Source organism: Anas acuta, chromosome 15, assembly GCF_963932015.1.
Source record: "Anas acuta chromosome 15, bAnaAcu1.1, whole genome shotgun sequence".
Taxonomy (NCBI): Eukaryota; Metazoa; Chordata; class Aves; order Anseriformes; family Anatidae; genus Anas; species Anas acuta.
This window is the reverse complement of record NC_088993.1, coordinates 15,692,274-15,716,003: the sequence shown is the minus strand read 5'-3', so window position 1 is coordinate 15,716,003 and position 23,730 is coordinate 15,692,274. Positions and strand designations below refer to the sequence as shown.

General features: G+C 67.7%; 2 protein-coding genes across 3 annotated transcripts in view; both read right to left on the bottom strand.

Annotated features, from left to right (window-relative positions):
* LLGL1 (LLGL scribble cell polarity complex component 1) overlaps window positions 1–19,414 on the bottom strand; it is a 48,622-nt gene extending 29,208 nt beyond the window's left edge. For both annotated transcript variants that reach the window (XM_068699608.1, XM_068699610.1), the window contains exon 1: window positions 19,409–19,414. The gene's annotated coding sequence lies outside the window, so the exon portion shown is untranslated. The remainder of the gene's footprint in view (window positions 1–19,408) is intronic.
* On the bottom strand, window positions 244–21,843 carry MYO15A (myosin XVA). The gene is made up of 63 exons (XM_068699599.1): window positions 18,181–21,843; window positions 17,229–17,311; window positions 17,060–17,123; window positions 16,853–16,962; window positions 16,653–16,727; window positions 16,424–16,514; window positions 16,028–16,131; window positions 15,514–15,577; window positions 15,321–15,434; window positions 15,059–15,220; window positions 14,858–14,971; window positions 14,650–14,708; window positions 14,342–14,465; window positions 14,151–14,246; window positions 13,901–14,032; window positions 13,547–13,672; window positions 13,328–13,405; window positions 12,898–13,052; window positions 12,768–12,813; window positions 12,540–12,664; window positions 12,295–12,412; window positions 12,015–12,190; window positions 11,847–11,931; window positions 11,656–11,709; window positions 11,407–11,488; window positions 11,188–11,318; window positions 10,461–10,556; window positions 10,152–10,387; window positions 9,651–9,829; window positions 9,475–9,547; window positions 9,141–9,332; window positions 8,929–9,035; window positions 8,752–8,840; window positions 8,523–8,649; window positions 8,329–8,387; window positions 8,142–8,205; window positions 7,924–8,062; window positions 7,064–7,154; window positions 6,885–6,981; window positions 6,539–6,660; window positions 6,310–6,369; window positions 6,097–6,172; window positions 5,755–5,870; window positions 5,527–5,645; window positions 5,287–5,428; window positions 4,970–5,081; window positions 4,713–4,787; window positions 4,161–4,366; window positions 3,962–4,086; window positions 3,807–3,873; window positions 3,579–3,651; window positions 3,303–3,376; window positions 3,146–3,228; window positions 2,820–2,950; window positions 2,565–2,659; window positions 2,221–2,298; window positions 1,997–2,093; window positions 1,747–1,907; window positions 1,522–1,655; window positions 1,303–1,436; window positions 1,051–1,184; window positions 650–790; window positions 244–576 (listed from the first exon to the last, which is right to left on the bottom strand). Exons 1-63 carry the CDS (start codon window positions 21,841–21,843, stop codon window positions 475–477), a joined length of 10,437 nt encoding a protein of 3,478 aa, XP_068555700.1. The 3' UTR covers window positions 244–474.
* Between the last annotated feature and the right edge of the window lie 1,887 nt (window positions 21,844–23,730).

Here is a 23,730-nt window from a genome sequence, read left to right as displayed (position 1 = left end):
GGGGGATTGGGGGGCTGAGGAGGGTTGGGGGGATTGAGGGGATTAGGGGGAAACTGGGGGGATTGGGGGAGATTAGGGGGGGTGGGAGGATTAAGGGGAATTGGGGGGGCTAAGAGGAGCTGGGGGGGGATCAGGGGGGCTGGTAAGGGCCGGGGGGCTGGGGGAAGGGGGGTCAGGAGGGGCTGAGAGGGGCTGAGGGGACTAGGGAGGGATTTTGGGGGGCTGGAGAGGGATTAGGGGGTCTTGGGGGGGGCTGGGAGGGATTAGGGGGGCCGAGGGGTCCCCATTCGGCACCCCCACTGTCAGCGAGCGCAGCACAGACACAGACACAGGCCGAGGGGGGCAGCCTTGTATCAAATCCTCGGGGGCACAAGGGGGGGATACAGCAGCCTGGGGGACCCCATTCCCAAACCCCAAAACCCCCCAAAATCCCCCCAAAATCCCCCTCCAGGTCCATCCAGCGCTGGGGGGGTCTCAGAGCAGGGTGATCTCGCTGGGCGGCAGCGTCAGCCTCTTCTCCCGCGCGCCCAGCAGCCTCTCCACGTGCGCGGCCACCACGCGGCACAGCTCCAAGCCCTGCGGGACACCCCAAATTGTGTCCCGTCCCCCCCAAAAAGCACACCCCAAGGTGTCCCTGGGGTGCCCCTACCTGCTCCAGCTGCAGCTGGGTGATGCCCTGCGCCAGCAGCTCCCCCAGTGTGATCTCCACGTAGGGGGAGCTGGAGCCGGGGCTCGGCCGCCGCGTCCGCGTGGCCTGGATCTCCTTCAGCGAGAATTTGGCCACCGGCTCCTAAGGGGAAAGGAATTTGGGGGGGGGACAACAAGTCCCCAGGTCCCCCACTGGCTCCCCAAAGAGTGGGTGCCCCAGCAAAGCGGGTGCAGGAGGAGCAAGGTGCCAAATTTTTAGGGGTCCCCATGGTGCCAAATTTTTAGGGGTCCCCACGGTGCTGGGAGAGGGACGCCAGCCCCACGGCTCCGTGCCAGCCCATTTTAGGGCCGCAGGGGGTGGGACCGCGGGGATCCCCCCACCTCCAGCCCCCCTCCACCTACGTGGGTGTCCTTGCTGAGGAAGTTGAGGCCGTTCTGGTTGACGGCCAGGATGCAGGGCGAGGCGATGGCGTTGTTGCTGCAGCTCTGGACGTAGAAGAAGGACGAGCCGAACAGGGGGTAGGCGCTCAGCAGCCCTGCGGGGCGGACGACGGGGGCTCCGTGGAGACCCCAAAATACCCACGGAGGAGCCTCAGGGTGGCATCATGTCCCTGTCCTGATCTTTGTCCCCATCCCTGTCCCCATCCTGCTCACCCAGGAACTGCGCCCTGGCTTGGTGTGCGCTGAGCGCCTGGGCTTGCTGCGCGTGCTGGGTCACCGCGTGGAGCCAGGACTGCGCCGTCAGCAGCTGGAAGAGCTGCGGGGGGACATAATCCTGCACCTCCCTCCTGCGGGGACACCGAGGATGAGGCCAGCTCTGGTTCGGGGGGCTCCCAGTCCCCATGGGATGGGGGCTCCCGGCCGTGTCCATACGCGGTGGGGAGCCGGTGGGCGTCCTTGGCGCGGTGCTGCAGGGCGGCCAGCTTGGCCAGCTGCTGGAAATGCTGCTCGCCCAGCCTGGAGGGCGGCAGGACGGTGAACAGCCCCTTCAGGTAGTCGGGGAGCACCTGGAAAAAGTGAGGAGGGGGATACAAGACGCAGCGTGACCCCCTTGGGGATGGGGGATACCAGGGGGGGAGCCCCGCGGTGCAGCCGGACCTGGTTGTAGTGCACGGTGACGTAGAGCTCGTTGTCGAATTTGAGGGGCTGGCCCCAAACCACGCGGCGGCACCAGAAGGTGTAGCCGGTGGCCATGCGCTCCGTCTCGGTGGCCACGTCCAGGATGTATTCCCGGCGGCTCAGCGGCCGCACGTTTTGCCCTGCACGGCCCCGGCAGCCTCAGCGTGCCGCCGAGGCCCCCCTCCGGCACCCATTTGGGGTCGGGGGGGCACATCCAGCAGCCCCTCACCTCTGTCGGTGACCACGAAGAGGATGTACTCCTCGAAAGCCTCCGGGCGCTGCAGCCCCATCTCGCAGCACAGCTCCTCGATCACGTCCTGAGCCACCTGGGGCAGGGGGACCCGACCTCCAGGGATCCTTTTTTTTTTTATTTTTTTCCCCAAAGCGCCAAGTCCCCCAGCCTGTTGCAACCTCGGGGTGCCCCCGCCAAGCCCCTCGTGCCCCCCGCCTCACCGAGCACGTCTTGATCTTGAGGTGCCGCTCGATGCCGCCGGGCAGGAGGAAGAGCTGGCGCTTGGCGCTGCGCCCGGCCTGTAGGGGGGCAGGGGGTGCTTTTATCCCAGCGAGACCCCAAAAAGCACCCCAAAACCACCAGGACATCCCATCCTGTGCCAGCTGCAGCAAGCCATGCTGCCCCCATAAAACTTGGGGCACCCCCAAAGTGCTCCCCCCTAAGGAACGTCCCCACGGTGCCATCAGCTCAGCCCCATGGGGGGCTCCCGCACCCATCAAGGTCATCCCAAATCTTGGTTGTGGGGGGGGGATCTGAAGCCCTGCCCGTGGGCACCCGGCCTCACCACCATGGCTTTGAGCTCCATGCTGCTGGGGAACAGGCTGCGGCCGCCGAACTGCAGGGTTTTCCTGAAGTTTTGCTCGCAGGCTTTGGAGATCCCTGGGGGAGACGGGGACGGGCATGGAGGCAGCAGACCAGGGCGCATGGGGTCTGTGGCACCCCGCAGGCACCAGGACAAAGCCCGGCAGGATGAGGCTGAGCCGTGCCATCAACCCTTTCTGGCTCCCCTAAAGGTTCCCGGGGTGGGCACAGCCCCTACCATGGAAAGGGAGCTCCGGGTGCCCGCTGGCACCCTGCAGGAAAGCCAGGAGGAAGGGCCTGAGCACCTCGGAGCACCTGTAGTAGGCGGTGAGGATGTAGAGCAGCCTCCAGCCCTTCTGGCAGCTGTCCCTGCAGGGAAAATTTGGAGCTGAGCCCCCGGGGCAGAGCGAGGGGGCAGCTGAAACAGCACCCACAGCCCCGGGGACCGGCACGGCACGGCTGGGTGCGGGCGACCCCAAATCCCTGGGTGTCCCCGTGGTGTCAGGGTGGAAAACTGTCCCCAAAACCAGCCTGGCTGTGCTGTCCCAGCCCAGCAGGACTCACGGCTTGGAGCTGGTGTTTTCGGTGAGCTGCTTGATGATCTGGCAGTACACCTCGTCCCGCAGCGCCTCGTGCTCCGCGCACAGCTAGGGGACAGGCACGGCTCGCTCCACGGCCGGGGACGTCCCCACTGCCACCACCCCCATGGCACGGGGTTTACCTTGAGCAGGGTGCAGACGATGTCCAGCTCCGTTTGTCCCCTCGGAGGGTGGTCGCCCATGAACTTCATCACGGCTGGGGGGGGAAAAAGGCACACGGTGACGCAGCTCGCCCTGTCCCCACCCCGGGGATGTGCTCCCCGCTGTGTGACACACGCCCCAGCCTCCCAAATTGCTGCAGGGGGGGCGATGAGGCTGGAGGAGCCACCCTATTTGTTTGTCCAGACTCTTCTCCAAGGATGGGGGTCCCATGGGGCAGGGGGTTTGGGGTTTCCTACCTTGGAAAGCCTCGGTGGCCAGCTTGCTGATGCTGCCGTCCGGGAACTCGATGAGCGATTCCTGGATGGGGACCTGGTGGGGAGAGGAGCAGCCCAGAGGGGTCAGATGGGTATTGGGGTGGCACTCGGGGTGCTCCTGAGCACGTCAGGACCTCGGGAGGACCCGTGGGTGATGGTGTGACACCCTGGGCACAAGGTGGCACCCTGCGCCCTGCCACCGCCCCGCACCTTGGTGAACCTCAGCATCTCCATCCCGTCGGGTCCTTCCTTTTTCCCCTTCATCCCACAGGAATCCCTAGAAGAAAAAGGGGCGAGGGGAGCGTCTGGGCACGGTTGTCCCCCCCTGACGGGGTGTTACGGGGTGTCCCCATCCCTGCACTCACGTGGTCCCGCACCGCGCCGCGCGGAAATACCGCCTGGCAAAAGCCAGCATGGGGCAGGTCCCCACCACGTCCCCAAGCTCGTCACCTCCAGCACCCTCCGGACCCCCGGGGAAGGCAGGAGCCACCTGCAGAGAGGGGCTGTGGGCACGGGGCACGGCCCCATTGTACGAGGTGACCCCAAACCCAGGGCAGCACCCACCTCGGCTCTGCGGTCCAGCTCCCGGGCCACGGCGGTGGAAGCCACGGCCACGGCCACGGCCCCCGAGGCTGCCACCCTGCCCTGCTTGTCCCGGGGCTCCTCTTTCCTCTCCGCCGGCAAGTGGACGAAATCGGGGGCGGCAACGGGCTGGACGTACTCGGCCGGGAACAGCCCCGACCTGCCGTGGATGGCCCCGAACTTCCACCCTGCGCCGGGCAGAGGGGTGGGGATGGCCCCGGGGGTCACCCCTGCGCAGCCCCTGCCCCATATGGCACCCGGGAGCCCTCCCCAAGGGGGGGCTGGATGTGGATTTTGGCTGGAAACGGTCACGGGTTGGTGGTGATGGAGGGAAAGGGGGCAGGAGAGGGGACGCAGACCCCAGTGGGTGCAGGGATGGGGCCATGCATAGGGTTGGTGCCAAAATGAGCCCAAATCAGCCAGCTGAGGGGCAGCCGAAAGGGGATTTGGCCCCGGGAGGGGACACAGCCCAGGGCAGCAGCGCACACGCTGGGGACACGCGTGGGGATACCCCGGCACCCCAAAGCCACCCACCAAAATCCTGGGTGCCCGTCTTCAGCTCCTCCAGGTACATCACCTTCTTGCGGACCACGCAGCCGTAGTAGTGGTCTGGGGGGGGGGGGACAGGGACAAGGACAGGGGCGTTTGGGGACCTGGCACCCTCCTGTCCCCAAACGAGGCCGTTTTTGGCACCAGGGGCGACCTCGGGGACATGAAGAGGGGGTGGCTCTCCGAGGGACCCCCCCAGCAGGGCGCAGGGCTGCTGGTGCGGGGATTTGGGGGCCGCTCACCTGGCTCGGGGCGCTCCAGGGGCTGCAGGTGGATGATGTCCCCTTTGTGGAAGCCGAGCTGGGCGCCGTCCTCGGGGCTGTAGTTCCTGACGGCCACCACGTACTGGGAGTCCTGGGGGGGCAGGGGGGGGCTGGCACAGCCCTGGGGTGCGTGCGCACCCGGGGAAACCCGTGCACACCCAGGGAAATCCGTGCGCACCCGGGGAAATCCGTGCGCACCCAGGGAAATCCATGCGCACCCACGGAGATGCATGAGGACTTCAAGCACCCCCAGCCCCAGAGCCACCCTAGGGTGCCCCCCGTTGCCCCCCCCCCACCTTCCTGAGCTCCGTGATGAACTGATCCACCATGGCCTTGACCTGGGGGGCTTTGGGGGAGAAGAGGATGAGCTTCTCGCTGCTCAGGTTGAACTCCAGCATGTTCCTGGACGGGGTGGTCACGAAGAGCACGTCGGCGTAGCTGGGGCAGGGCGAGGGGAGGGTGAAGCACCCGCGGCCCCCACCCCACACCGGGTGGAGGAGCCCTGGGGGGGGCTGCGCTGCCTGATCTCCCCCTACCTGTACGCCCGCAGCACCCGCAGCTGCTCCCCGGGCATGTTGGTGCCCTTCACCAGCCGCAGCAGCTTGATGCCAGTGTGGGACACGGCCAGGATCTGCACCCCGGTGCCCACGCTGCCCTGTGGGGTGGGATGGGATGGGGTGGGGTGGGGTGGGGTGGGGTTTGGCCATGTCAGACAGGGCACGGGGATGTCCCCCCCCGTCCCATGGCTGCGTCCTCGTCCTCACCGTGGCGGGGAAGAGGCGTGAGAAATACACCTCGCAGCCATCCCGGGCGGCAGCCACGATCTCCTTCTTGACGCTCTCGGTGGCCACGGGGCTGAAGGAGTCCAGCTTGTTTTCCGCTGCGGGGGGGGAAATACGGCACACGGTGAGCCCCCGGGGGGGTCTGGATGTGGGTTTTGTGGTGGGAGCAGGGATGCTCGACCCCTTTCCCAGCCCAGCAGGATGGCGATGGGGAGCCGAGCATCACCAGGAGATGGGGACGGGCACCGGAGGGGCCAGGTGGGGTGGGAACCCCCCTGTTATGACCCCCCCTGGGGGGCAGCAGGCTCGGGGGGGCGGCGTTACCAAAAAGGGCCTTCATGCGGAGCCGCTCCTCGGGGCTGATGCGGATGCAGGTGTCGGAGAGCGTGTCGGTGAAGATCTGGGCAAGGGGCGAGGAGCACAGGGAGCAACGTGACCCCCCCAGACCCTCCCCCCAGACCCTCCCCTGCCCTCGGAGGGGGCACAGGAGGCTCGGTGGGGCTGTAAATAAGGTGCAGAGGGAGCTCAGCTCCTCACCTGCCGGAAGATGAGGTCGAGCAGCAGCGGGTTGTTGCAGCTGTCCTTGGGGTAGAAAACCTGCCCGGAGGGAACAGCAGCACAAAAACCCCCTCTATCCACGCGCCCACCCCACACCAGCCCTGTCCCGGCACGGAGGGGACACGGAGCCGGGACACGGATGCTGCTGCCCTCTCCACGTCCCCCTGCCCCCCCCAGAGCAGGCTGTGCCCCCCCCCAAACCCCGCACCTCCTTGCGGATGTACATTTTCCACGGCACGTTGTGGTAGGTGTAGAAATCCTGGCTGAAGCAGCGGTGGAGCTGGGTCTGGACCTGCTGCGCCTCGGAGGGGAGCTCCCGGGACACGGAGACTGCAAAGGGGTGGGAAAAGCCCCCCCGTGTCCCCGGCAGCCCCCCTCCACCCGGGGAAACTGAGGCACGGGGGGGGCGCACAGAGGGTTTAGCCATGCACAGCAGCTCTCCGGTGAGGATGCTGCAGAGCTGGCCCCATTCCCAGCCCCCCAGTGTTATGGGGGGGGACAAGATGCCCCCCCCCCTCTGCCCCCCTCTGCCCCGACCCCCCCCCCAGTGATACCTGGGGGCCGGGTGGCCGTGGGTCTCCCCGTCGGTGCTCGTGGCTGGTACCCGCCACCCGTGACGGGTTTCACCGTGGCCACCGCCTCCGAGGGTCCCTGCGGGGTGGCGAGGGGGCTGTGGTCAGGGCTGGGGGCAACCCCACAGCACGGGGGGGCACGGGGGTGGTCCTGTCCCTACCATGGCTGCGGGTACCTGGGCTGCCGAGAGCTGCTCCTTCAGGATCTGCATGGCTTCCTCATGGGGGTCCAGCTTCTTCCCAAAGAGCTTGCTGCGGAGACAGCACCGCAGGGTGACCCGGACCCCAGCATCACCCAAACCCCGGCATCACCCAAATCCCAGCATCTCCCAAACCCCATTGTCACCCAGATCCTGGCATCTCCCAAACCCCAAGATCACCCAAACCCCATCATCACCCAAATCTCAACGTCACCCAAACCCCGGGATCACCCAGATCCCAATGTCACCCAAATCTCAGTATCACCCAAACCCCAAGATCACCTACACCCCAACGTCACCCAAACTCCAACGTTACCCAGACCCCCATCGTCACCCAAATCTCTGAATCCCAGCATCACCCGGATCCCAAAGCCACCCAGATCCCAGCATCACCCAAATCCCAACATCACCTAGATCCCAGGATCACCCAAACCCCAAGATCACCCACACCCCAGCGTCACCCAAACCCCGGAATCACCCAGATCACGGCATCACCCAAATCCTGCCATCTCCTAAACCCCAACATCACACAAATCCCAGCGTCACCCAGATCCCAGGATCATCCAAATCCCAGCATCACCCACACCCCATCGTCACCCACATCTCAGTGTCAGCCAAACCCCAACGTCGCCCAGATCCCAAAGTCACCCAGATTCCAGCATCACCCAAACCCCAAGATCACCCACACCCCGGAATCACCCAAACCCTGAAATCACCCAGATCCCAAAGTCACCCAAACCCCAACCTCACCCACACCCCAACCTCGGGGCAATAGGACCAGGGGCCGTGTCTGGCATCCCCGCTGCGGGGCCGGGGGGTACCTGGGGGGCTGCGCGCCGCGCGGGGCGGGCTGGCACTGCCGGATGATGTTACGGATGTTGTGCGTGGGCCGTGGGAAGTGCTCCGAGTTGAGCCGGGAGTGCCGCACGGGCTCGCCGTCCCACTGCCGGCCTGTGGGCACTGTGGGGACGAGCTGTGGCTCGGCCACCCCGTCCCCTCGGTGCCACGAGCCGAGGACCCCATCCCGCGCACCCCTTACCGGCTTTCTGCGGGTAGGGCCGGGGCTGGGGGACGCGGGGGGGTGACCCCTCTGCTGCTCTGCCCTGCAGGGACAGTCACGCTGTGAGGACCTGGCTCCTGTCCCTGTTGTCCCCCAGTGTCCCCAGGACTGGGGAGCAGCCTGGGCAGGACCCAGCCCCAGCCCCTCCTGGCCCTGCCCCACTCACCAGGGGTCCTGGTGGGTTGGGGTCAGCCCTGCGCTGCGGGGTTGGGGCTGGCTCCGCAGCTGTGGAGGTAAAAGGGGGAGCTGGGCCAGGCTGGCACTGAGGGCTGCAGGTCCCCAGGGTGTCCCCAAGCCACGGGGCTGGGGATCAGGTGGGGAAACTGAGGCACGGAGCCAGGGACAGACCCCAGAGCTCACCCCTCGTCTGCCGCGGCTCTGCGGGCACAGCGGGTTGGCTCTGCTTGGCATCACCCCCGCCGTCCCCTCCTCCTGTGCCACCTCCTCCCTTCATCCTCTGCACGAGGGCAGCCGGCTTCTCCAGCTCCTGGGAATGGGGGAAATTGAGGCAGAGCCCCCCAGCAGAGGCTGCTCCATGCCCCACGCCCCCAACCCCGCTGCGCCTCGGGCAGGGGGACGCCGCGCTCACCCCGTTGCCGTAGGACAGCACGGGGTCGAAGAGGCTGTCCAGGTACCGGTCCAAACCCTTCTGGGTGCGCGGCTCCCCGAAATCAGAGTCTGGCAGGGCAGGGCACAGGGTGAGGGGTGAGCCCCCGACCCCACAGCTCGGGGCTGGGGGAGCAGCACGGTGCCGGGGGGGCCGTACCGTGGGGCGGGTACCCCTCAGCCTCCACCAGCGAGGGCAGCGTGGGCGCTCTGACGGCTGGAGGAGGAGGAACTTCATCCAAATCCACATCACCGTGCCCCTGCACCCTGCGGGGAGAGGGCGTTTGATTACCCCAAAACCCCCAAGTCCCAACCCATGACCCTGTGGCACCGATCCAGCCCTGGTTCTGGTGCCCCGTGCCGGGTACCTACGCCTGGCTGGCACGGCCGCGGCTCCCCGCGCCCTCCCAGGCGATGAGGAAGCAGGACTTCTGTTTGGGGAAACCCTGCAGCAGCTCCAGGTCGGAGATGAGGTCCAGGACGTAGTCGTGGCCGGCCAGCTCGGCCCACTGGGTGCCTGCCTTCATAGCCACGGACCAGCCCCGCCAGCCCTCCGCCAGCCCCCTGCCGACAGCAGGCTGCTGCTGGTGCCGCCCCGGCTCCGTGGGGACACCGTGCCCACACCCTACAGCTTGGGGTCACCCAAAATGGCTCGGGGTCACCCAAAACGGCTCGGGGTGACGCTGGGTGCTGAGCCAGCGGGTACCTGTGCTTCAGGACATCCCCGGCCAGGTCCTCGCCGGTGCTCCAGGAGTGCACGGGGCAGGAGAAGGTGTCACCTGGGGAGGGCACAGGCGGTGAGCGCATCCCTCCCTGCCTGCTGGCGGAGACCCCGGTGGGGTTGGCCACGCCGGGACCCCTCTCCGAGCCCCGTCCCCGTACCGTTGAAGCAGAAGAGCTGCAGAGCCATGCTGGCCTGCCGCCGGTTCGCCGTCCACTCCAGCAGCGAGGGCGGGTAGGCGCGGGCGGCCGCGGCGCCCAGCTGGGACCGTGCCATGGCGTGCATCAGCTTGCGCTGGCACACCGGCTTGTAGCCGGCGAAGGCGTAGTCGGAGACAAACCTACGGGGAAGGGGGGACGCTGAGGGGCTGCCCGGGGGTGGCCACAGGCAGCTGGGACAGTTTGGTCCCCCAAGGGACCTTGGGGGAGCTCAGGGCATCCCCAGATGTGAGCAGCATCCTTGGGTGCACGCACCAGGAAGGTCCTGGGGGCACCGGTGGGATGCTGGAGGGACACCGCAGTGCCACCAGGCACACGTGGCAGGCTGTCCAAACGAAACCCTAAGGATTTAGGGGCTGCCCCCTCCTGGTGATCCCCCAGCAAGGCTCAGACCCCCTCCCACACCACCCCCGGGGTCCCAGCGAGCCCCCGTCCCCGGCTCACTTGAGCAGGTACTTGTCGAAGGCGGCCGAGGGGGGGAAGGCGCTGAGGCAGGCGGCCAGCAGCAGCCAGCCCCGCTCCTCGTTGTTGACGTTGGTGTTGCGCCAGACCTGGTTGGCGGCTTGTGCCAGCAGCTCGTCCCGCAGCCCCGGCGCCGCCAGCCCCTTCTGCACGATGTAGTTGCCAAAAAGGGTCTCCTGCGAGCCGCCCAGCCCCGGGTCGCCCATGAAGCGCAGGATCTGCGGCGGGGACGGCGAGGGTAGGTCGGGGTGGCCATCATCCAGCTCCTTTCTCCCATCCCATCCCATTTACCAGCTTGAAGAGGCCGAGGGCCTCGTGGCACAGCTCCTCGTCCAGCCGGGTGAGCGGAGCTGCCAGCGGGGCCGTCAGCATCCCGAAAGCCGGCTCCTGCAGCGATATCCGCACCCCCTGTGGCTACCTGGTCCCCGGGGACCCTGTGCCACTGCCACCCGGGAACGCAGCAGGGGGGTGCTGAGCATCGTGGATGGAGGCAATGGGGCTGGGGGGCAGGAGGGGGCCGGCACCACCGTGAGGCTGAGAGCAGGATCCGGCCCCGGCGCTGCTGTTGGGGATCCAGGGGACTTGGAAACACACAATGGGGAGAGGAGGAAGAGGAGGAGGAGAAGGAGGAAGGGCGCAAAGCAGCCGGGGCTAGGGATGGGGGCCCGGGAGCAAAGCGACCTGATCTCCCGGCCCCACGGATTCCGGATCTGCCCCGCGTCGGGCGTCCAGCAGGGCTCGGCGGGTCTCTCTGCGATAACCTCAGCGGGGTCCCCCCGGCCCCTGGAGACGACAGGAACCCACAGGGAGGGCGGGCGGGCAGGAGGCTGCCTCCAGCCCCACACAGCACCGCAGCCACCCCACAGCCGGCCCCTCTCACGCCCCGTGGCATCGCTCAACCTCATGCGGGGACCCCAAAAACCAAACTGCTCCACCGCGTCCAGGGCGCCGAGGAACCCCGCGAGCCCCGAGCGCACCGGGGTGGGCACCCACCGGTGGCTGCCGGTGCCACCCTTACCTGGAAGTGGCCCCGCACGTACTTGGCCATGGGGTAGTCGTTGATGTCGAGCGGGAGGGTGAGCTGGGAGTCGGGCTGCAGCGCCGGGGGCGGCACCAGGACCACGCAGCCGGCGTTCACCTCCCGGGCGGCTACGGCACAGCCGGCAGCTCCGGCACCCTGCACCCCACGGATGGGGACAGGGGTGGTTCAGAGGGGAACCCTGCCAGCCCCACTCACCCGCCGCGGCCTCCAGCAGCCCCATCAGCTCTGCGGGGATCTCCAGGTGCGTCACGTCCACCACCTCCCTCCTCGTCAGCTCCTGCCAGGGGCACAGGGATGGCACCCGCTCGCCGCGCCGCTCCTCGCCCCGGATGCCACGGCGATGGGAAAACTCGTGGCATGGATGAGGGCACGACAGCATTGCACACGCACTGCACACACACACACACGCTCCTGGCAGCACTGCGCACACCCTCGCCCCGTTACCTGCTTCATCCTCTCCTTCTCCTCCTCCGCCCGCCGGCGGGCGTCCTCCTTCCTCTGCAAGCAAGGACACGGCGCTGAGCGGGACACCCAGCACCCTGGGGTGCCATCACCCACCAGGCACTGCCCTGAAGATCTGGGGGGGCTCAGATTGGGGTGGTGACCCCCCCGTGCCGTGCCACCGCCCCTCTCACCTTGAGGTACCGCCGGCGGTTCACGTAGATGTGCACCAACGACCTGAACTTGATGAGCGTGTGCCTCATGCGCCGGTACCGCTGCCTGCAGGAGGGCACCGCCGTCACCCCGTGCCACCACCAGCTGGGACTGACCCCCCCCCCCCAGGATGTCCCCCAGACCCCCACCTCGCCAGGTAACCTCGCGCCCGGCTCTGCAGCAGGACGATCTTGCGGCGCAGCGAGCGGAATCGCCGCTTGATGAAGAAGGTGCGGGCGTAGCGCTGCAGCGTGAGCGCGGCCAGGTGGTGTGCACGGGCACGTTTGCTCTCCAGAGCCTGGTACAGCTGCTCCTTCAGGAAGAGCTTTGTGGGGGGACACGCCGTGAGACCCCCCAATTTGGCTGCTTTCCCTCAAGGCACCGCTGGGACCTGTGTGCCCACCCTGGAGGCATTTTGGGGGTCAGTACCTTGGTGACGCCGACGTAGTACATGCTGGGGCTGACGGGGCAGAGGTTCCTCAGCATCTCCACGCAGTTGGCCCCGTTGGGGACCACGTTGGACCACATGTCCACCAGGCAGCGGTACCTGGGCGAGCCCAAAAAACTGTCACCACAAGGGACACCTCCCCGTGCCACAGCCCGGCTGGGGACACTGCCACAGACCCTTCCCATGGTGACAAGCTCTGAGCCACCACCCCGAGCACCCCCGGCACCTGTCGATGAAGACGAGGAAGGGGATGCGGATGGGGAAGCCCTCCTTGCGGATGCGGATGGTCTCCAGGATGCCCGAGTAGCGCAGCTGGCTGCTGACCACATCAGCCTCAAACAGCCCCGGCTCCTGGGGACGAGGGGGTGAAACCACACGAGGAAACCCAAACCGGCGAGGGGAAGGGGGACGCGGGGACCTGCGTGCCACCACGCGCCCTCCACGCTGCTCTCACCTTCTTGTTGTTGGGTTTGAGGCAGCGCACGAAGAAAGGGTTGCACCTGCGTTGGAGAAACACCATCAGCCTCGGGGGACGGGGGGACAACTCCAGCCCTGCCACCAGGGCTCGTCCTGCCCACCCCGACCTCTCCATCTTCTCCACCAGGTCCAGGAGCGACTGCTGGAAGCGGGCGGCCACGGTGGGAGCCTTGTAGCGCCGCGTCCTGGTGCTGCTCCTCCTCACCAGGCTCCTCTGCCGGGCCAGCACCTGGGCATGGCCGAAGAAGAGGTTGGCCACCACCTGGGAGGGACGGGAAGGGTTACGGGGGGGAGGAATGTGGCCGTGGTGGCACGGCACCCCCCCGGGTCCCCTTCTTGGGTTTTTGAGATGGGAATCCCGAGAGAGGAGTGCGTTGATGGAGGGGGCAAAGCCTGGGGAACCCCATGGGAAAAGGGCACGGGGCTGAGCCAGTGCCACGGGTCCCCTGTTTTCCAGAGCCATGGGGACAAATATATGGGGACATAAAAGCCACATGGACTGATGTCCCCCTGTCTTGCACCTGGACAGGGCCCTACCTTGGTCCTGCTGCTGAGGAACAGATCCAGGACATCCTGGCGGACCTGGTCGTAATTCTTATCCAAAAACTTGTGCACCTGGCACGGAGCAAAACCTCCCGGTGAGGAGCACGGCAGGGGGATGAGGAGCTCCAGGCCAAAACCCTGAAGGTGTGGGGCTGCTCCCGGCCCCCCAGGGCTGCCCCTCGCCCCCCCGTTGTAGGATCAGAGGCCCCGCACCTGGTAGGTCACCTTCCCCGCGTAGTGCTTGATGGTGAACTCGGGCAGCGGCATCTTCGGCTTGGTGTAGAGCGGGTTGGTGCCGTGGTGGTAGTGGCACTTCTGCAGGAACGTGTGGTCCGTGGCCTGCCGACGGCACGGGGTGAGGCCCCGCGGCACCCCTGGGGGGCACCCAGAGTGCTGCCCCCACCCAAAAAGGGGAGAAATTGCCCCCCAATTGGGCTGTGAGCTGGGAGGAGCTCTTCCAGAGGGATTTAGGAACAGCCCCAGCTCTGCCACTGAAGTCCACGGGCACCTCCTGCTCCGTGCCTCAGTTTCCCCAGTGGCAGAGAGGGGTGAGAGGGGTGCACTCACCTGCGGGAAGCAGCTCTGGTCGTCCAGGATGCGGAGGATGCCGTAGGGTTTTTGGGAGATGAGGTCGATGCAGGGCTGGTTGTCGCTGAAGGGGATTTCCTTCCACTCGATCTGCTCCCGCAGGTACTCCTCCTGCGGTGCCGGCCGCCCCCTGAGCCCCGCGCCACGGGGTGGGCGCTCGGACACCCCAAAATCCCCAGCTCTGGGGTGACTGGGGATGGGCAGACCCCAAATCCTCTCCCCTGCCCACCTGCTCCTCCTGGAAGACGATCTTGTTGAAGAAGAACTGCAGGTACTCGTTGGCGTAGTTGATGCAGAGCTGCTCGAAGCTGTTGAAGTTGAGATCCTACAAAAAAAAAATAAAGGGTTGTGGCTCACGGGACCACGCAGAAACCATGGTGAACTGGGGGAAAAAGAGGACACGGCGGGGCTGGCCCCCACCTCGAAGCCGTAGATGTCCAGGATGGCGATGGAGAGGGCGTCCTGCCGCGGGTACACCAGCTTGTTGATGCGGTCGGTGAGCCAGCCGAAGAGCAGCGCGTACAGGGTCTTGGCGATGGCATCCCTGCCAGGGTGGGCGAGCAGAGAGCTGCCACGGGGCACCCCGGCCACCCACTGCCCCCTTGCAGCACCCTGCACAGCCTCGGCTGGGGCCACAGGTTGGGTGCCCAGCACCAAACCCACACCAGGGATGCGATCGGACCCTTTTCCATCCCCATCCCCTTGCAGCCCAGACCCCTTCCCCTCACCTGGCATCCACGGCGCTTTCCACAGTCAGCGGGGTGAAAATCTTCTCCCGCAGCGTTTCCTGGTTGGGGACACACGAAGCCATCAGCGGGGCAGAGCTTTCAGCCCCCACGGCTGTGGTTTTGAACCCCCGGGCTCCGGCACCGCTCGGAGAGATTGGGGACCCACCCCTGCCCCCCGTGCACCCACCCCTGCTCCTCGTGCACTCACCGTCACCTTGAAGGTGATGGCTTTCTGCAGCCCCTCGGGGGACACCTGCAGCAGCTCTGCCACCGTCCGGATCTCCGTGGCGCTCACCACCGTGGCGATCTCCTGGCAGTCCGTCTGCGGGATGCAGGGTGACGCCGAGGTCCCCTCCTCCGCGCCCCCAAATCGGGCCGAAAGAGGGCAGCTGGGGGCTGGCGGGGGTACCTCGTATTTCTCGAAGTAGACGTTGCCCAGGTGCAGGACGGAGGAGAGGATGCGGAAGATGCTGTTCTGCTCGTCCACGCTGAAGCCCAGCGCCTCCATGGTGCTGAGCAGCCGGCGGAAATCCTCCGCGTCCTCCTTGCCGGGGATCTCGCAGTTCCCACCCTGCCACGGCCCCCACGAGGCCATCAGCATCCCGACCCCAAACCTGGGGGGGCCGGGATGTAGAGGAACACCCCGAAACCCTCCAAAAAGGGCACACGACCTGGTTCAGGTAGTAGTAGGTCTCTGCGCCCTGCAGGCAGTAGCGTTGCCGCTGCTGGGCGGGCAGCCCTGCAAGCATCTCGTAGAAGATGTGGTAGTTGCGCTCGCTTTTGGCCTGGGGGGGCAGAGAGCCGAGCTGTGGTGGGGGTGACACGGGGGGGGGGGGAAGAGGCAGAGCCCCCCCTGCCACCCACCTGGAAGACCACGCGGGATTTCTCCAGCAGGTACTGCGAGGTGATGGCACCGCAGATCAAACCGCTGCAGGGGCGAGAGCGGGCGCCCGGCTGGCAAACTGGGGGGGCTATGGGGTGGCTCCGTGCCCCACCCCGCTCCCCAGGTGCCCCCCCAGCAGGGATGGGTGGGATCTGAGCCGGGATCCCAAGGGATGGAGCAGCTGCACCCCCTGGGGACACCGGGCACCCACCCCGAGGGGCTGTGGGGACTCACGAGCCATTAGGGTGCCCACCCTGGGCATGGCACCCCTGTGCCCCCCCCCCAGTGCTGTGGGCAGGGGGCAGCAAACGCTGCGTGACTTCAGGCAGCACCTCCTGTCCCCCCTGCCACCCTTCAGCCCCAAAAACATCCCCACATGCATCCCACCCCGCCGTGATGGGGAGCGGGCAGGGGTATCCCCGGAGCGGGGCTGGGATGGGGCCCCCCAGGAGAGGAGGACGCGGGGGGGAGGGGGGGGGGCTCGGCGTTACTTACTCCTCCAGAAAGATTTCCACAAATTTCCCAAACCTGCTGGAATTGTCGTTCCTCACGGTTTTGGCGTTGCCGAAGGATTCCAGCAAGGGGGTCGCCTCCAGGATCTGCCCGCGGCCAACGGGGAGAGCCAGGGGTGAGCCCACGGCCAGGACACCCCAAAGCACCACGGCCACGGGCTGTCCCCACAGCAGGGACCCCCCCTGTGCCGAGCCCTCCGGGGGTGCCACCGAGATGCTCAGCCCACGTCCCCCCGGTACCTCTATCTGCCGTGGTCCGGGTGGCAGCGTGGGGACAAGGAGAGAGCGGTGGAGATGGCGGAGGGGAGAGCAGGAAGGGGTCAGGGGACAGGGGACGGGGACAGGGGGATGGGGACAAGGGGACGGGGGCAGCACCCACCTGCTGAGCAGCGCTGCGCTTCTGGCTGACGGCTGCCAGGTAGCGCAGGATCAGCTTGGTGGCCTCGGTCTTCCCCGAGCCGCTCTCCCCGCTGAAACGCAGAGGGGAGGCACCCCCTGAGACCCCTTAAACCCCCACCCCGCGCACCGGGCTGGTGCCAGCACCCCAGGACACAATCAGCAATCAGGGTGGCGCTAATTAGGGGCCGCGTGGGGCCGGCCCCTCTCACCTGATGACGATGCACTGGTTGTGTTTGGCATCCAGCACTTTGGAGTAGGCGACGTTCGCGATGGCAAAGAGGTGCCTGGAGAGGTGAGGATTGGGGAGCACATTTTGGGCTCGTGGCACCGCATCACGGGGACCTCCAGCAGCCCCTGGGCTCTTGTAGGACCAGGTGCCCCATCTCCACAGCAGCACCCCAATACTCACGGGGGGTTCTCGCCCAGCGCCCTGCCCTCGTACTGCAGCACCTGCTCCGTCCCGTAGATGTTGTAGAGCCGGTAGGGGTTCACCGACACCAGGATGCTGCCGATGTACGTCTGTGGGACAATGAGGCGTGGGGCTGTGGCACCGGGAGGACAAAGACCCCTTGGAAACCCTAAAGCATCAGGGGATGCTCTGCGCCCCTGCCCTTACGTAGATGAGCTGGCGCTCGAAGCGTGTCCGGATGTTGCTCAGCACCGCGGCCTCCTGCAGGTCCCTGGTGTGGGGAGAGGCTCTGTTATGGGGTGCAGGGGGGGCACAGGACGTGCCACCCGTCCCCAAAAATGTCCCCGTCACCCTGTGGGGGTGCTGGGGCACTCACTCGAGCTGGGTCAGGTCCTCCAGCCCATCCTCCTCCCGCGGCTCCTGGTAGCGCACGATGGGCAGGCTGCACAGCGACTGCATCTGCACGGGGCAACCGTGCGGGGCCATCAGGGCACTGCTGCCCCCTCCGCCACCTCCCACCCGGGGGGTTTTGACCACCCCAAAACCCCCAGCCGCGATCTGAAATTGGGGAGCCCAACGGCAGTGAGCGCAGGGACCCCGTGGTGCCAAATTGGGTCCCCGTGGCGAGAGCGTCACAGATCGATGGAGAAGGGGGCTGGGAATTGGGGACTGTCCCAGGAACTGTCCCCTGTGAGCAGCTGGGGACAGGAGGTGGCTGCGCTGCCCTCCCCGCAGCCCCCACACCTCGCACCCAAAGCCCCCACGGGGGCTGCAGGGCGGCAGCAGAGGCGATGGAAACCCCGAGCAGGTCGGCACCTCCGGGGGGGACAATGGAAGGAGGTAGCTGAGCTGTGGGGGCTGCTCCCCGTGGCCGTGCCCGGTGCCGTGGCCGTGCCCCAGGGGATCGGCAGAGCTGGTGGCATGGACGCAGCACGGCCCACCCCAAAGCTTGGCTGTCAGGAAAGCAGACACCCTCCGGGGTCACCGACTAACGAAACCTCTCCCTCCCCAGCCCGCGGATCGGGTCTCAGCATTTCCATACGAGGGCTGCAGCCAGCGGGAATCAGGTGTCCCCTGCGCAGGGGGGGCCGCGCAGCCACCGTCCCCCATCCAGCAGCACCCCCAACACCCTCACCAGCTCCCCCCAAAGCTCTGACGGCTCCGTGCTCCCCAAAACCCTCGCACCTCGCTTTCCCTTCCCGGCAGGTGAGCGGGTGGCTGGTGGCTGGGGTTGGACACGATGCCCATGTGCCCACCAGCTCCATCCCATGGGCATCTCCACTCCAGACCACCCCACGCTCGCCCCGGCACCCCGCCGCCGGCGTTACCTTGGTGCGCCAGGGCTGCTTGGTGCCCAGGTACCCGTCTGCCCAGGGGTTCCTGTCCCTCCAGCCGCCCGCCGCCGAGCGCTGGCTCAGGTACCGGGCGATGTCGGCTCCCCGCTGGCTCCCCCGTTGCCGGCCACGCTCGGCGGGGTGCCGGGGGTAGCCCTGCTCGGCCGTCCAGGCGTCGGGCATCTCCCGCACCCTCACGACGTGCTGCTTGGACCAGTGCTGCTTGTACATGCGGGACGCCCTCCGGAAAGAGCCCAGCCTCTGGATCTGCGGCGTCACCACGGCGTAGCGCCCCGCGCCGTCCTCCCCGGCCACGGCCTCGCTCTCCGGAGCTCTCTCGGGGGCACGGGTGCTGCGGCGGAGGCTGGACGGAGAGCCCGGGGCACGGCCGCGGGGAGAGGGGCTGCGGCGGGTGCTGGGGGTGGAAGCGGGGAGCGGGCACCGCGCGGTGGGGCTCGGAGATCTGGGGGTGCCCCCGTCCCGCCGGGACGCGCGCCTCGGTGGGGAGGGCGAGCGGGACAGGGGACGGCGAGGAGGAGGTGGGGATGGGGGGGTTTGGGTGGGGGCCATGCTCCCCACCAGCAGCGACGCAAGGGACTGCCCCATGTGCCGGATCCGTCCCGGGGACAGGCTGCGGCCCCCAGTTTGGGTAGGAGATGGTCTTGCTGGTGGTGACTGCGGGGCCATGCCGGCCAGGGGCTGCCCGATGCGCTGGAGGAAAGATTTGGGGGGTCCAGGCGCAGGGCTGGGGGGTGGGGGGGTGCCCTGCCAGGGGGGCAGCTCCATGCTGGGTCCCTCATCCCAGGAGGGGTTTGGGGGGCCGAGCCGGCGGCTGCCAGGGCGCGAGGATGGGGGGAGGAAGGGGGTCCTCATCAGCGGCTTCACGGCCTTGGTGGGGGGCTCAGGCTGCCGGGGCCAGGCTTGGGGGAGCCGCCCGGGGGCTGTCACCCCGGGGGGGCTGCTCCGCCGTGATGGCCGCGGGGTCAGGGGCCTCCCCGACCCCACCACGGGCACCCCCAAACGCTGGGACCCCGACATCGCGGTGTTTGGGGGTGCCCGTGGTGGGGTGGGGGGCTCGGGGCTGAGGCGTCGGAGGCTGGAGCCGAGCCCTGGGGAGCGCCGTGCGCCCTCACCCCGCACGCTGCCGGGGGGCTGCCGGGCTGCTGGGGGGGAGCCCCCGGGGTTTGCAAAGGGGTTACGGAGCGAGGGTGGCCTCAAACCCCCCGGCTCCCGGGGAGGGGACTGTCCCCACAGCCCCCCTGGTGGGGAGGGGTCCCTGGAGGGAGCATCTCGTGGCGGGGGGTCCCGGCCGCCCCCTGCCCGCAGCGACCCCGCGCTCTCCATCCCCGCCAGCCTGCGGGTAAAGCGCCTGTAGGCAGGCTGGGGGGCCCCACGGTGGTCTCGGGGGGGTCCCGCACCCCTCGGTGCACGGCCGGGGGGCTGCAGCAGGGGCTGGGGCTGCGAGAGGGAGCGCTGCAGGAATTGCCCCAGGGGGCTCCCGCACGCCCGTGCCGCCGAGACGCGGCCCCCCCGGCGTCCTGGGGGGCTAACGGGAGCCGGTGGCGGCTCGTACTCGTCGTAGTCATCCTCGTCACGGTGCGGGGACGGCGGGAGGGAGATATCCAAGCGGTCCCTGCCGAAAATCTTCACCTGAGGCCGGGGGAAGAGCCTGAACTTCCTATTGAGGGAGAGCTTGGAGGACAGCGTGTCCCGCATGCCCTTGATGGAGGAGGTGCTGAGGATGGAGAACGGATAATCCCTCTCCTCCTCCTCCTCCTCATCCCACTCCTCCGGCTCCTCGGCCTCGGCGATCTCGTCCAGGGGCAGTGCGTAGGGGTTGCAGGAGGATTGGGCGTGCGGCGCCCACCCGCCCTCGCTGTACTGGATGCGGTGCTCGGGGTACTCAGCCCCCGGGTACCCCCCGCCGCCCGCCACGGGGCCGAGGGGGTCCCCGAAGTCCTCGTAGGGGTCCCCCCCGTAGCTGAACGGCCCCGTTGCCTCCTCGCCATACTCCAGGTCGCTGCCATAAGGGTCGTGGAGGCGCAGCGGGGTCCTGTCCCCGTAGGGCTCGTAGTCCTCGTCCTCTGCGTAGCCGTAGGGGTGCTCCAATGGCTCGTCCTCCTCCCAGCCCCCCCCGTAGAAACCGTACTCCTCCTCCGCCTCGTAGCCAGGGTACTCAGCATAAGGGCTGGGCGCCACGTCCTCAAAGCCGTACCCTGCCGGGTAGCCTTCCTCCTCCTCCTCCTCCTCCTCATAACCACGCTGGAGGCCGTAGGGCCCATCCTCTTCCTCAGCATACCCACGCCGGCGCCCGTAGGCCCCATCTTCCTCCTCCTTGCCGTAGCTCAGCCGGCGCCCGTAGGCCGCATCCTGCACCCCCTTGGCGTACCCACGCCGGTGCCCGTAGACCCCATCGTGCTCCTCCCGTGCCCACCCGTAGCGCGGCCCCGGCGTCTCCACGGGGGCACGCAGCGATGGGGGCCGTGCCGGGCGCCGCGCCATGCTGCCCGGCCTCTCCTGGCCGTGCCGGGAGGTACCGGAGGCCGCCGGGCCGCTGCCGGCCGGGAGCCGCCTCATGTTGGCTCGGTGCCTGAGGATCTCGTCTTCCGCGGGGAACGGCAGCTTCTTGGCACCGATGCGGGACAGCCAGGCCGTGTCGGCCGCCCGGCCGCCCCCCGCCAGCCGCCCGCGCCGGGAGAGGAGTTTCCTGGCCAGCCAGCCCGTGGCGGCGGCCGCCTTGCTCAGCACCTGCGCCCGGGGCTTGAATTTCCTTTCCGGCCGCCGGCGGAAGAGCGACGCGCCGTCCTCGGCCGCCTGCCCGGCCCGGCGAAGCAGGAGGAAGGATGGTTTGGCCGGCGAGGAGGTGCTGGTGGTACTGGTGGTGGTGGTGGTGGTGGTGGCGGCGGCATCGGCCTCCTTCCTCTTCTTGCCCACGTGCTTGAAGCGCACCATGAGGTTGGAGGTGGACTTGAGCACGGCCTTGTTCTTCTTCTTCTTCTTCCTCTTGGTGCTGTGCTTCTGCAGCCCCCAGAAGAAGCGGGAGGTGTTCTTGAACTGCCCCTTCTTGGGGCGACGCAGCCCCAGCTTCTTGAAGCCCAGGAAGAGCTTGGAGGTGCTGTGGAGGCTCCGCTTCGCCCGGGCCTTGGGTGCCGCCGCCACCGCCACCTCCTCCTCCTCGCCTGGGCCAGACGCTGAGGTGGATGCCTTCGTCTGGCCCTTGGCCTCCGCGCCCTTGGCCCCTTTCTTCTTCTTGGCATTGTCGGCTGCAAGACCCAGCGCCAGCTTGGAGGCGCCCTTGACGTTCTTGGCCGGGGCGGCATCGCTCTCGCCTTCCTCCTCCTCCGCCTCCAACTGCACCTTCTTCCCCCGGCCCGGCTTCTTGGCCACCACCGCCTTGAGCACCCCCTTCTTCTCCTTCCCTTTCGCCTTCTTGGGCTCCTCCGCAGCGGCCTCCTCCTCTTCCTTCTCCTCCTCCTCCTCCTCCACCACCACCTCGGGCTCCTCGCTCTCCTCCGCCTTCAGCAGCTCCGCGTCCGACGCCTCCTCCGCCTCCTCCGGCGCCTCCTTCTTGCCCTTCTTGCCATCCTTCCCTTTCCCTTTGCCCCCCTTGCCCTTGCCATCCGCCTCCTTTTTGGGCTCCCCCTTCTTGCCGACCATCCCGGCGGTGGCGCCCGCTCATGCTCCGGCTCTCGCGCCCACACCGGCCCCGGCGATGCCCCACGCCGCCGGCACGAGGCGGCCCCCGCCCCGGGGAGGGGAATTTACCTGCGCCCGGTCTCGGCAGGGCACGTGCCCGTGTGTGGCTCCCGTGGCCGCCCGGGGGGGCTCCCGGCTGGGCATGGCATGGGGATGGGGGGCGCGGGGACGGCGGGAGCTGCCGCCTGCCTCCCTCTCGGCACCCCGCGAGTCCGGCCGCGAGGTGCTCGCCGCGGGGCCGCCGGCTGTAACCCAAGCTCCGGGGCTTGTGGCGCCATGAATAATGCAAGGGAGGCGCTGCTCCTGCCCCGAGACTTTTCCGAAGAAGCCAGAGGGAAGGTGAGAAATGCCCCCGCGGGGAGAGCTGGGTCCTGTGTGCGGAGCATCCCCCCGGGACCCCCCGGACCATCCCCACAGCCCCCACAGCTCATAATGGGGTGCTGCGGGGTCTGAGCTCCCCGCACGGCCAGCTCCGTGCCCTGGGAAGGATGCCCTAAAAGACCCCGCTGCTGACCCCAGCCCAGAGCCCCTCATCCTTCCCTGAGCCCCTGGGGCAGCACAAACACCCCCATCCATATCCCCATATCCACATCAGCACAAAGCAGCGCCGCCACCCCAAAACCAGACCCTGCCACCTCCCCGTGGGCCAACGGGGAGCCACGGGGCAGGACCCCAGCCCCAAAATGAGCCCTGGGAAGCAAGGGGTGGAAGGAGCCCACAGGGGCACCCCACACACGTGTGCCTGCACCCGCACGTGCCCGGCCGCGGGGTGCCCGCATCAAATGTTAATGCCAGCCCTGGATTCCTGCAGATTCATCAAAGTTTAAGCAGCAGCGGTGTGAATTTGATGGCTGGGGCCGTGCAGGAAGGGGTGGCACCGCTCCAGCCCCTCGCACGGGACGTTTGGGGACACCCAGGGGACGAGCACAGCACCCTCTGGTTTCGCCCTGCCCTGCCACGTTGCTCCTCCTAGCACAGAACAAAGCCTGGGGGGGTACAGCTGGTGCCAGCCCCCCCGTGCCACCATCACAGCCCTCGCTCCATCCCTCTGAGCTCCTGGATTCACCCAGGGAGCTGCAAGCAAAAGGCACTGGGGCTGCAGGGGGGTGGCTGCAGGTTCTGACTCCATCCTATCACCTTCTGTGGTGCCCAGCACCCCGTGCAGCCCCAGCGCCCTGCATCGTCCCTAATTCCATCCCTGCCACCCTCCAGGAGCTGGGGTGCAGGCAGGGCAGGGCAGCGAGAGGCTGGTGGCGTTCCCCAGGCTAAATTTGCTGCTGCGTGCCCAAATCCAGCAGCTCACGGCCCCACGGCGTCACCTGGAGCACGGCCCCGAGCCCAGGGTGGCAGAACTCAGCAGGGACAACCAGAGGCGAGCTGGAGGAGCTGCAGCCAACATCACAGCGCCAAAATCCCTCCCCAGCGCCTCGGCCAAGCCACGGCAACCTCTGGGGCACCCGTGGCCACTCACCTGGCTAGCCTAGCTGGCCCACATGCTGCCAAGGCCAGCAGGGTGCTGTTGGTGTCACTCTCTTGGCCTCTCTCTCTCCCCTCCGGGGACCGTCACCCCGCCGGCACCCGCAGGACCATATTTGCTGCACGGCAGCTGCGGCTGCTGCCACCCCATGCATATTTGATGAGCGCTATTATTTTCCTCTCCGCTCACGAAGGGGAGCTGACCTTCCTCGTGTGGGGCTGGGGAGGAGCGGGGATGAGGGGGGCGCAGCCGGCTGCGGTCCCTGTCCCTGCGCCCAGTGGTTTGGGGCACCTGTGCAAGGAGCATGAGCTCAGCAGGCCAAAAAAAAAACTTGGAAAAGCTTCATTTTCCCCCTCCAGCACTGGATTCTT